The following is a 13,370-nucleotide window of genomic DNA, read 5'->3' on the forward strand; positions in this document are numbered from 1 at the left end:
AGGTGTACTGTTTTCCCTCTTTGTAGACCTCACGTTTTATAATGGACCACAGGTTCTCTATGGGGTTTAGGTCAGGTGAACAAGGGGGCCATGTCATTATTTTTTTCACCTTTCAGACCTTTACTGGCTAGCCATGCAGTGGAGTATTTGGACGCATGAGATGGAGCGTTATCCTGCATGAAAATCATGTTCTTCTTGAAAGATGCTGACTTTTTCCTATACCACTGCTTGAAGAAGGTTTCTTCCAGGAACTGGCAGTAGGTCTGGGAGTTGAGTTTGAGTCCATCCTCAACTCGAAAAGGTCCAACAAGCTCGTCTTTGATGATACCAGCCCATAGCAGTACTCCACCTCCACCTTGCTGGCGTCTGAGTCAGAGTGGAGCTCTGTGCCCATTACTGATCCAGCCACAGGCCCATCCATCTGGCCCATCAAGAGTCACTCTCATCTCATCAGACCACAGCACCTTAGAAAAATCAGTCTTAAGATATTTCTTGGCCCAGTCTTGACGTTTTATCTTGTGTGCCTTACTCAGTGGTGGTCGTTTTTCAGCCTTCCTTACCTTGGCCATGTCCCTCAGTATTGCACACCTTGTACTCTTTGACACTCCAGGAATGTTGCAACTCTGGAATATGGCAGAACTGGATGCTAATGGCTGCTTGTTAGCTTCACGCTTGATTTTCCACAGATCATGTGCAGTTATTTTGCGCCTTTTTTTTTTCCACACGCTTCTTTCGACCCTGTTGACTATTTGCAATGAAACGCTTGATTGTTCGGTGATCACGTTTCAACATCTTCGCAATTTCAAGAGTGCTGCATCCGTCTGCAAGACATCTCACAATTTTATACTTTTCAAAGTCTGTCAGATCTCTCTTCTGACCCATTTTGCCAGAGGAAAAGAGGTTGCCTAATAATTATGCACACCTGATATAGGGTGTTGATGTCATTAGACCACACCCCCTCTCATTACACAGATGCACAGCACCTGATATACTTAATTGGTAGTAGGCTTTCAAGCCTAAACAGCTTGGAGTGGGACAACATGCATTAAAAGGATGTTGTGGTCAAAATACTCACTTGCCTAATAATTCTGCACTCAGTGTAGAGAGGATGAGTTTAAGAGAAACAGAGAGAGAGACAGACAGAGAAACAGAGAGAGAGACAGACAGACAGAGAGAGAGAGAAACAGAGAGAGAGACGGAGAGAAAAACAGAGAGAGAGAAACAGAGAGAAACAGAGAGAGAAGCAGAGAGTGACAGAGAGAAGGAGAGAGAGAGACAGAGAAGCAGAGAGTGACAGAGAGAAGAGGGAGACAAAGAGAGAGAGACAGAGAGGAGAGAGAGAGACACAGAGAGAAACAGAGACACAGAAAAAGAGAGGGACAGAGAGAGAGAGAGAGAGAGAGAGAGAGAGAGACGAGGTCATCGCCAGTAATGTAACACTGTTTATCCTCTGCATTCCATTTCCTCTCATCAGCGTCCGTTCCCAGGACTCCCACCCTCATCCTCGTTCTCTCTCTCTCTCTCTCTCTCTGTGTGTGTGTGTGTGTGTGTGTAAGAGAGAGAGATCTGTTCGTATTCCACAGTGGCACTCTGATACACACTGTGATAAAGAGTATCGAGTGTGTGTTATTTGAGCTCTGTTCTTTTGTTTGAACATGAACATGGGCTTTACCTCGTGAAGTCTCCTTTGGCCTCCTGGAAAAGAGAAATGTAGAGTGAGAGAGTCAGATAAAAGTCAAATCAGGGTTAAAGCGTAACATAGATCATGTATGTGTGTGTGTGTGTGTGTGTGTGTGTGTACTTGTACTTGCGACATATTGAGGACTGGAACGTGTCTTTAACCAACAGAGTTCAGACATTTTTGGGAAGTGAGGAGATTTTGGCTGGTCCTCACTTCTTCAAAGGGCTGTCTGAGGGATTTTGTTTCGGTTGGGGTAAAAGGGGTGGGGTTGGGGTAAAAGGGGTGGGGTTAGGGTAAGGGGTGGGGTTAGGCATTTAGTTGTGATGGTTAAGGTCAGGGTAAGGGGCTAGGGAATGCATTATGTCAATGAGTCCCCATAAAGATAGGCGTACAAGCGTGTGTGTGTGTGTGTGTGTGTGTGTTTTATGTGTGTGTTAGCATGATTGCACTTTATAGTGACCCACCCAGTGGGACACTCAATATCTCCCATCTGGTGTAAATCCTGTAAAAGGTCAAACACAGAGCAGTTGTACTGCACCTGCGTTCCCCCTGCACACACACACTTCACTAAGACTACATATGGATGTCCTTATGACACAAACGGATGTGCAGAGATTGTGTTTCCTATTGACTAAGGCTTCACACACACACACACGTGCGCACACACGCACACACATTACCTGCAATATGTAGGAGGCCAGTTCAAAGACGACTTCACTGTCCACATCTATCAGCTCCTACAACAGAAAAAGAGTACGTGAGGCAGAGAGCAAGGAGCAACAACCAAACAATCTCAAGTCTTCCACTTTTTTCATTATCTTCTGGTGCTAAAGATCTGTATGAACATGTGTTTACTCTCTCGCTGACTAAGCACACAGATATCAGCAGGTGGTAATCACCCCATCTCACATGCCAGGAACAACACACACATTCCTCCATCGGGGATCAAACATGCCAGGAATGTGTTCTTGCCGTGTGAGTGTGTGCGAGGACTCGGGATGTCTTTACTCGTTATGGTCAGGTCTGAGTCATTCAATACGTTTGCCACAAACACACGTCATCCTGTGCCACGGCATATGTACTGTCATCTCATCTCGTCTCATTATCTCTAGCCGCTTTATTCTGTTCTACAGGGTTGCAGGCAATCTGGAGCCTATCCCAGCTGACTACGGGCGAAAGGCGGGGTACACCCTGGACAAGTCGCCAGGTCATCACAGGGCTGACACATAGACACAGACAACCATTCACACTCACATTCACACCTACGGTCAATTTAGAGTCACCAGTTAACCTAACCTGCATGTCTTTGGACTGTTGGGGAAACCGGAGCACCCGGAGGAAACCCACGCGGACACGGGGAGAACATGCAAATTCCGCACAGAAAGGCCCTCACCGGCCACGGGGCTCGAACCCGGACCTTCTTGCTGTGAGGCGACAGCGCTAACCACTACACCACCGTGCCGCCCGTGTATGTAATGTACTGTATAACAAGAATTATTCTAACCACATTCACTGGATATGACCAATCGTGCACTCTGATTGGCTACTCTACTACTAGGATATCAGCTTGTTGGTCCTGTTGAAACTGTCTTGACCCCCCCCCCCCCCCCCCCCACACACACACACACAGACTCCCAACAAAAATTCTACATGATGTCATTTTGTCTCATGATAGACAGTATAATCCCAATTATTCTGTCCACATTCACTGGATATGAGCAATCGCGCGCTCTGATTGGCTACTCTACTACTAGGATATCAGCTCATATACCATGAGTAAAAAAAAACAAAATGGCAGAGCGTGTTGCGGAACCAACCGAGGACGAAATAAAAACTCCACTCGAAAACAAAACCCCAAAGAATACAAAAAAAAGCAACAAAATATGGAATGAAAGTATCTGATGGTACCGTAAGAACGTATCTTTTTTAATTTTCAATAATTATTATTGTCGCATTTTTCACAAATTGCGACAGTCATTTCGCCGGTTTGTTTACATTCTTAGCGGAAATGATTTTGTTGGACGTTTTGTGTAAAGTTTTATTTTTCGAATTTGCAAAAAATAAAAATAAAAATGCTCTGTTTGTTAAAATCCAGTGAATGTGCATAGAATAAAACAGTTATTCCACTCAATCTCGTCGTACGTGGCTTATACCTGACGACATGGGCGCCGCCGGGGGGGAAAGGTTAGAACAATTCTAGGGGCCCAGCACTGCCATGGGGCCCTTTAAGGGGCTGATAATATGCTTTTAATGATTTTAATAAGACTTTTGAAATAACAACAATGCGATATTCCATCTGGTAAAATGAGCTAATTGAACAAGGTTGTCTATTTCTTGAGTTCTTCAACATATTGTCATTTAACCCTCCCCCTTTTGCGAAATGGTACGGTCCAGTTCTGGTAGAAGCATGATGCGTTAAATCTGTGTGCTGATCAGTGCGACGCTACTTGCTGCTGTGTCGCGGTGCAGCAGCCAGCCAGCCAGCAGTGGAGTGCGTACAGTCTATGATCGCTAAATATGAAGAGTGGCTGTCAAAAACGTAAAGAAAGGCAGCTGAAAGCTGAGAGGGACCGGAGAGGCAGGCAACTGGTCACTCAGTTTTTCCCAAAGAAAGGTAGCTATTGCTCACATGTGTGTTCAAAATATTAGCGAATGGTAAATGAACAGTATGAACGTGGTTGGATTAGCCTATCAAGAGAACACTTCTACAGTTTGTACAGTGACATTTTTTCCATTTTAATAACTGAACTGACGTGTGATAAACAAGATGAAATATTACGTTATGCTGGTGCTAATAACTAGTGCTAATAACCAGTTTCATAACTAATGGGGTGCCCTAAATATGCACAGATTCAGCCTCAGGGGGACCTCCGCCCTACCAAACCACTGAACCCCCCTTTGGAGAAGGAGGTAAGCAGCAATACAACCCATAAATGCTTTAGGATTGCTGCTTTTGTTGAAAGTTGGGGGGCCCAAAATTCTAATCTTTCATGGGGCCCAAAATTTCTGGCGGCGCCCCTGCCCGACGAGGCGCTATCAGCTCATATACGACCAGGGCTTTCCACAAGCGCCGGCTGCCGGCCATACAGCCGACTACACAATTAAGTCCAGCCGGCTACTTTAATGACTGTTATTTTTGTAGCCCACAGGCTCTAAATATTAATTTTCGATTTTAATAAAATTAAATGTTTATCTAACGGACTGACAATAATGTCAAACTGAACCGCACTCATTTAAGTTGTGAGTCGCGCTGCATGTACCGATAATAACCACAAATTCCCCGCCGACTTCGTTGATCAAGGGAGAGTAACTCATCCGCGGCCCCGACATGCGGTGTGTGCGCGTGCACTCGGCGGAGGCAGTAGTGTGTCGGGCCGTCGGAGGGAACAGAAGCAGAGATGACGCTTATTTTGTCTCCGGTAAACCAGTCTTCTCTCGTTCAATTACGTGCTGGCATCAAAAGACACCGCTGGTTGTAAATGAAACCAAACTGAGTGGTTGGAGTGTATTTTCATACACAAATGGAGAAATGTTCGCTGAGTGTTTAATTGTGTCGCCCCACTGCAGACCGTTGTCGTTGTTGATTCATAGCATGCTCAGCTGCGTGAATGTGTCATGCGCCGAAAATAAGAGATTTACAAGCCAGGAACGCCTCATGATGTAATACGCAAGAAAAGAAAGAAGATTTACTGTCATTTTACTTTGTATTTGAGTAAAGTGAATAAATAAATGGTCTGTGGAAAATACATTTACGCTACGTTCACACTGCAAGGCTTAATGCTCAATTCCGATTTTTTTGTGAAATCCGATTTTTTTGTGAGGTCGTTCACATTAACAAATATATGCGACTTGTATGTGATCCTCAGTATGAACGAAAAGCGACCTAAAAGTGTTCCGCATGCGCATTGCAGGATACGACGACGTCACACGCAGTGAGCATGGCCAGTGTTTACGGAAGTAAAACCGCCCGGTTGCGGTATGACCCATCCAATCTAGCTTGAATAGCTGCATCCCCCCAAATGGAAATCAGCTCCCTAACCTCTGCGTCCTTCCATTGAGAGGATTCTGAACCTTCACAGCCCGAAGCGTCCCTCGCATTGATGTCATGCGCAGGGGCGCAGATACGTTTTTTGAACTGGGGGGGACAAAAAACTGGGGGGGACAAAGCTGCCAGCAAACCAACCCCAACCCCGATATGCCTGTCAAACTTGTTGTGGGTTACTATAGCAACCAAGCTCGAGCTCGCAACCTGTGCAGTCTGCGCAGCTCAACCAACCGAATATCAGTCTTTGTTTTGTTTTATGTGAATTGTTGCAACTATGTATACACTGCCGTGCACCTCAATAAACCGAATGGTAATTAGTCTTTTGATTTTTCCGTGAGGTTTGCCTTATGCAAAGTGGGGGGGACCGAACGAAGTGAATTTAAATCTGGGTGGGACGAGTCCCACCCTCTATCTGCGCCCGTGATTATGCACCATGTTGTTGTAACTTTTTTTGAGAGACCCGCCGCCTACTTCAGCGCAGAATAGTGACGTTTGTGGCTTGTTGATGACGTGTAAGTCGGATGAATGCGACCTGGCGGTTCAGACTGAAGTCGCATATGAAAAGAGCGGATAGGGATCGGAATTAGGACCACATATCCAAACGGCCTGGGTCGGATTTGAAAAAATCGGATCTGTGTCGTTCATATTGTCAATAAAAGATCGGATACAGGTCACATATGGGCGAAAAGATCAGATTTGAGTCACTTCAGCCTGCAGTGTGAACGTAGCCTTAATCCTGGGAACTGCGTGCACAGGAGTTTATTTTGTGTTTACTCCCCCCCGGCTGGCTACTTATTTGTCATGGCTGGCTAGTATGAGCCTTAGTGGAAAGCTCTGTACGACTCGATTTCATGGAATAACTGTTAAATATACCTGATCTAACCCTCTGACAAAGAATTTCTGAAGAATCTGGATGAATGGCTCATATTTCCAGACATTCGTCTTGTTTCTTCTTCACTGGTGTTCGCTGGTGAGCAGACTGTTTCATAAATACGTCAAGTTGTGATCTACCATTACTGTTATCTGGGTAATGCATTGGCTTCTGTTCACATAAAAAGGAACATCTTCATCATTTTACAAGGCAATAATTTTAAACACTAAATCTCGTCCCATGCCGCTGTGAGATTTTGGCTTGTGTTCATGCTTAACTCCTTCTCCATTTAATTCACACTGAATTCCTGTGTAAAGCTGCGTAAGGGTGTGAATGCTATAGCACAGTATTCTCTTACACAAGTCATTATCACACACTTCAAGACATAATTTGGCTCAATAATGCTGATTTTACAGTTAAAAAAAAACAAACAGCAATTTCCTTTGACCGCCTGTACAACCTGGGTCGTAACCTGACCATCTTCAGGTCACGTGTGCCAGTTCTGAAGTATTTTTAAATCAGGAACGATTACAGACTAATAAGGAAAGTGCTGCTGTCGCATTACTGATTTTTGTTCCTACAAACAGTTCGAGTAAAAAGGAAGTGAGTGAATTTGGCTGATCATGTGTACATCTTTTCGACATATAGTACTTTGGTGTACAAGAGTAAACACGTACACGACATATGAGTGGACGAATACTGGCCGCTATTCGATACGAGGAATCCAGTGGCTTCACTCCTGAGCTCAGCTTTGTGAAGACGGCAGAGCAGATGCGAGTGCGTTCTGCTCTAAATAAAGCATCAGAGTGAATACTGGATTCGGCGAGTGACAGCTTGACTTCTGATTCTCTTTGACACATGAAACGGAGGAAAAAAAAATGCTGCTAGGCATTTCAGGGTGTGGAAACGAAAGGATATGTGAAACAGAAAGGTTGCACTCAAGGCAAAGTCCTTGTCATCAAATCTTTTAAGATATTATGTTCAGGACAATCATTCTAGTTAAAACAGTGATGAAAGATTATTTTGGAATGAATTCAATGACGAGCATTTGGGGCATAGTTATTCAATCAGTGTCGGAACAAAATGCTTTTAATGCACTTTATTACATAATATACACTTACAATATTAACCCTTTGATGCAAAACATGGGTCAAAAGTGACCCGGCTGAGTTTTTATCTTCTATATCTTTGCAATAAATTATTTCCATCATTCAGTATTCAAGGTATTCCTCAATTAACTTGTTTTTGATCATTATACATCCTTATTTTATTTTTTTCCTTTCTTACTTTTTGAATAAAAACCCTTTTTGTATCACTACCCTTCTAATGCACAACATGGGTCAAAAACGACCTGCATTCATTTTCCAGGTTATTTCATGTATGGCTGAGTGTTTCTATGATATACTTTTGAAATAAATTCATTTTGTCATTTACTTTTCCAAATATGCAGTAAATATCTTGTTTTTGTTTAGCACAAATCATCATTTTTATTTTTCCTTTCTTAAGTTATGAACAAGCACAGCTTTTGTAATTCTACATCAAGTTTACACACATGGGTCAGAACCGACCCGCATGCATTTACTCCAGCGTTTGGTGGGAACTGTGAATTGTGCTTGTGTCAGACATTTCACAGCTCAGCACAGCACCCTTTGCCCATCTAATACATGCAAGTAATGTTTTTCAATTGTTCTAACATTACCTTAGAAAAAAATTGATTATGTTTAGGTTACCTTGAGAGTGAGTCGATCACTTGTCAGAAAGTTACAAGTAATTACTATTAGCTACCGAGCTGTTGACATATTCTACTTTAGTTAGCTAATTTTATTGTAGTTGGCTTAGCTAACGACATAGTTAATAAATAAATAACTGGCCCCATTCACTGCTAAAGTAATTACTTGAAACAAATTATTATTATAGTATTAAGACATTTAATTTTAAATCACACTTGGATGACCCATGTGTAGTAATATGAAAAGTATTTTTGTTCATAAAGTAGGAAAGAAAAAATTAAATTAATGATTTGTGGTAATTAAAAACAAGATATTTAAAGAATACTTGGAATATTCAATCATAAAATAAATTGATTTCAAAAGATAGAGCAAAGAAAAACTCAGTCAGCATGAAATAACCTGGAAAATGAATGCGGGCCATTTTTGACCCGTGTTGTGCATTAGAAGGGGTGTGCATATGTTTTGCATCAAAGGGTTAATACAAGCCTGTATTACTCACCTAAACTCAATCACATTGAAAATAAATACACACAGTACTGTACAAAAGTCTGAGGCACGTGTAAAGAAATGCTGTCGACCAAAAATGGCTTAAAAATAATAAAATGAAATGTTTCAACATTAAAAAATGACTATAAAGAGTAAGCAGTAAGCCATAATAAATGAAACAAAGTCGATATTTGGTGTGAGACGAGTCGACCCGTTGCTTTAAAAAAAAAATACACTACCATTCAAAAGTTTGGGGTCACTTTGAAATGTCCTTATTTTTGAAAGAAAAGCACTGTTCTTTTCAATGAAGATCACTTTAAACTAATCAGAAATGCACTCTATACATTGCTAATGTGGTAAATGACTATTCTAGCTGCAAATGTCTGGTTTTTGGTGCAATATCTCCATAGGTGTATAGAGGCCCATTTCCAGCAACTCTCACTCCAGTGTTCTAATGGTACAATGTGTTTGCTCATTGCCTCAGAAGGCTAATGGATGATTAGAAAACCCTTGTACAATCATGTTAGCACAGCTGAAAACAGTTGAGCTCTTTAGAGAAGCTATAAAACTGACCTTCCTTTGAGCAGATTGAGTTTCTGGAGCATCACATTTGTGGGGTCGATTAAATGCTCAAAATGGCCAGAAAAATGTCTCGACTATATTTTTTATTCATTTTACAACTTATGGTGGTAAATAAAAGTGTGACTTTTCATGGAAAACACAAAATTGTCTGGGTGACCCCAAACTTTTGAACGGTAGTATATATATATATATATATATATATATATATATATATATATATATTAGTCTCAAGTACAATGAATGCAGTTTTATAAGGAAATGAGCTGTCTGGCTCTCTTCTTTTAGTTATGCTGTCATAGTTAGTTTTGCCGGAGTCCCTGCTTGTACTCAGTGCAATATGTATACTGTACCTACTTATTCAGGTGACATTGGGCATGCCTAACAACCTGTGTTTTCTCTCTCTTCTCCGCCCCCCCCCCAAGAAAAAAAATCTGTCCTTCTGTAAGTTACATGTTGGTCCTGGGATCGAGATGCTGACCTCTTCTGCTCCTCGGACCTGCCTGATCCATCCTGGTGCCCTACGTCTGGTTAGAGTCTCATCGCATTGCTCCTGTAGAGGACGGCCCCATGTGGACAGTTGAAAGTCGTGCTTGGAAGACGCTCTGGACACTTACAGTAATGCTTTTATGGCTGAGGACTACAGTTGACTTGCTAACTTTAGGACTGCAGTTGTCATGAACAGTTTTGCACTCAAGTTTCCATCAATGAAGAGTTTATAACATCAACGAAACTGACTTCATGTTAAAACTGTTAATGTTATAGTCATGTTGTCTGTTGTTGCCCAAATGAGGATGGGTTCCCTTTTAGGTCTGGTTCCTCTCGAGGTTTCTTCCTCATGTCGTCTGAGGGAGTTTTTCCTTGCCATCATCGCCACAGGCTTCTCATTGGGGATAGATTAGGGATAAAATTGGCTCATGTCTTGCGTCATTCAGATTCTGAAAGCTGCTTTGGGACAATGTGTATTGTTAAAAGCGCGATACAAATAAACTTGACTTGACTTGACTTTTACTGAGCATCTTACAGAACCAGCCACAGTTCTTCTGGACACTTTGACTGTCACACTCGCGTCTTCATTTTGCACCAAAACCCAGTAGCCTTCATTACATTTTCTTTTAAATTTTTTCTTCCTCTAACATTTAATTTTGTGCTGGAAAACGAACGTTTGGACTCTAAAATGTTTGTTCTGACTCGATAATGTATGAAAAAAAAAGTAACCTGAGACTTTTCACGTTTCTTATTTATTTAGAGTGGCTAATCATCCTTTCTTGCAGCTGAATTGCAAAGGACGCAGTTCAACATGGCCGAGTCGAAGGCATACAAAGGCGCCACAGGCAACCGCCATACCGTACTACTCATGTCTGACCAGGGAACACGGCCCAGATATTAACACCTATGGGCGATTTAGAGGATCCAATTAACCTAACCGGATGCCTTTTGACAGTAGGGGAAACCAGAGCACCCACATACAGACAACATGCAAACCCCACACAGAAAGGCCCTCATCAGCCACTGGGATCGAACCCAGGACCTTCTTGCTGTGAGGTGACAGCGCTAACCACTACACCACAGTTCTGTACACAAGTAGCAAGTAAACAAGTACAAATAAATAAATAAGTCACGATGCAACAAAACAGACAGTTTGGAAGAAGGAGGTTGTCATGAATCTCAACTCATCAATATTGCAGTTGGTTGAGTTTAATTAAAAGAGGGTGCCAGAATTTATAAATAAAATGGAGTTAATCCAGTGTAAAATAGGATTCATTCAAGAATCAATCCAATTAGTCCAATGTTTATACCAATGTGAATAATTCTGTAATATGTACTGCTTGGGCGGCACGGCAGTGTAGTGGTTAGCGCTGTCGCCTCACAGCAAGAAGGTCCAGGTTCGAGCCCCGGGGCCAGCGAGGGCCTTTCTGTGTGGAGTTTGCATGTTCTCCCCGTGTCCGCGTGGGTTTCCTCCGGGTGCTCCGGCTTCCCCCACAGTCCAAAGACATGCAGGTTAGGTTAACTGGTGACTCTAAATTGACCGTAGGTGTGAATGTGAGTGTGAATGGTTGTCTGTGTCTATGTGTCAGCCCTGTGATGACCTGGTGACTTGTCCAGGGTGTACCACGCCTTTCGCCCGTAGTCAGCTGGGATAGGCTCCAGCTTGCCTGCGACCCTGTAGAACAGGATAAAGCGGCTAGAGATAATGAGATGAGATGAGATCTCTCATGAAAGAAACACAGGAGAAAAGCTGAAGTTGAACCTCTTTCTGTATTTACACTGAAGCAAAAATGCAACATGCCCTCTAGTGGCAGAGAAGTGACACTGCAGGACACACAAATTAACCACATGCATTTACTTAACAAACCAAACCAAAACACTACACACACACACACACACACACAAGCTGTTTCAGTCCCTGAAGCGTGTACTCGCTGGGCTGATACTCAACACCTAGCTATTAATTTCAAATTCAGTCAACATACAGGGCTGTGCAAAAGTTTTGGCACCCACCACCATACAAACTTTGATATCGATTTCTATTTTATGACTTCTTCATGATCGAGTCGGTACAGAAACATTTTAGAGTCCAAACATTCGTTTTGCCAGCACAAAATTAAATGTTACAGAAAGAAATGTTTGTATCTGAGTAGCATATTCCATTGGAGAGCACTTTTCAGATTAAAAATAAACCATAATGAAGGCTACTGGGTTTTGGTGCAAAATTAAAGAAAAAGAAAGGAAAGAAAGAAAGAAAGAAAGAAAGAAAGAAAGAAAGAAAGAAAGAAAGAACAACTTTATTCATCACACACTTGTGAAATTTCCCCTCTGCATTTAACCCATCTGAAGCAATGAGCACACACACACACCCAGAGCAGTGGGCAGCCATGCTAACAGCGCCCGGGGAGCAGTTGGGAGTTAGGGGCCTCGCTCAAGGGCACCTCAGCCCAAGGTCATCCCATATTAACCTAACCGCATGTCTTTGGACTGTGGGGGAAACCGGAGCACCTGGAGGAAACCCATGCAGACACGGGGAGAACATGCAAACTCCACACAGAAAGGCCCTCGCTGGCCGCTAGGCTCGAACTCAGAACCTTATTGCAGTGAGGCGACAGCGCTAACCACTACACCACCGTGCCGCCCAAGAAGCGAGTGTGACAGTCAAAGTGTACAGAAGAACTGTGGCTGGTTCTGTAAGATGCTCAGTAAACCTACAGCTCATTTCCTTATCAAACTGCACTCCCTGTACCGGAGACTACTATTTTTTCAATAAGGGTTGACTCGTCTCACACCAGATATCGACTTTGTTTCATTTATTATGGCTTACTGCTTATAGTATTTTTTTAAAGTCGAAACATTTCCATCCATCCATCCATTATCTCGAGCCGCTTTATCCTGTCCTACAGGGTCGCAGGCAAGCTGGAGCCTATCCCAGCTGACTACAGGCGAAAGGCGGGGTACACCCTGGACAAGTCACCAGGTCATCACAGGGCTGACACATAGACACAGACAACCATTCACACTCACATTCACACCTACGGTCAATTTAGAGTCACCAGTTAACCTAACCTGCATGTCTTTGGACTGTGGGGGAAACCGGAGCACCCGGAGGAAACCCACGCGGACACGGGGAGAACATGCAAACTCCACACAGAAAGGCCCTCGCCAGCCACGGGGCTCGAACCCGGACCTTCTTGCTGTGAGGCGACAGCGCTAACCACTACACCACCGTGCCGCCCGTCGAAACATTTAATTTTATTATTTTTTAAGCCGTTTTGGTCGACAGCATTTCTTTACACGTGCCTAAGACATACAATACAGTCCAAGACTGAACCTTAACCCACCTTATAAATGCAGGACTTGGCGTTGAGGAAGAACAGCTCGATGGTGGCGTTGTCCTTCAGGTAAGAGATACTCTCGATATAAAACCTGTACAGAAGGAAATACACACCACAGAGTGGAGTTAAGCATTCTAGAGGAATCCTAGGG

General features: G+C 43.0%; 1 protein-coding gene across 6 annotated transcripts in view; it reads right to left on the minus strand.

Annotated features, from left to right (window-relative positions):
• The window catches only part of frmd4a (FERM domain containing 4A), a 288,964-nt gene that overhangs the window by 88,994 nt on the left and 186,600 nt on the right, over positions 1 to 13,370 (minus strand). For all 6 annotated transcript variants that reach the window (XM_060923607.1, XM_060923606.1, XM_060923605.1 and 3 more), the window contains exons 5-7: positions 13,226 to 13,310; positions 2,362 to 2,418; positions 1,673 to 1,695 (exon numbers count right to left, since the gene is read on the minus strand). In XM_060923607.1, the coding sequence (XP_060779590.1) occupies positions 1,673 to 1,695; positions 2,362 to 2,418; positions 13,226 to 13,310 (165 nt within the window). The remainder of the gene's footprint in view (positions 1 to 1,672; positions 1,696 to 2,361; positions 2,419 to 13,225; positions 13,311 to 13,370) is intronic.

The sequence above is a fragment of the Neoarius graeffei genome, chromosome 6 (genome assembly GCF_027579695.1).
Source record: "Neoarius graeffei isolate fNeoGra1 chromosome 6, fNeoGra1.pri, whole genome shotgun sequence".
Taxonomy (NCBI): Eukaryota; Metazoa; Chordata; class Actinopteri; order Siluriformes; family Ariidae; genus Neoarius; species Neoarius graeffei.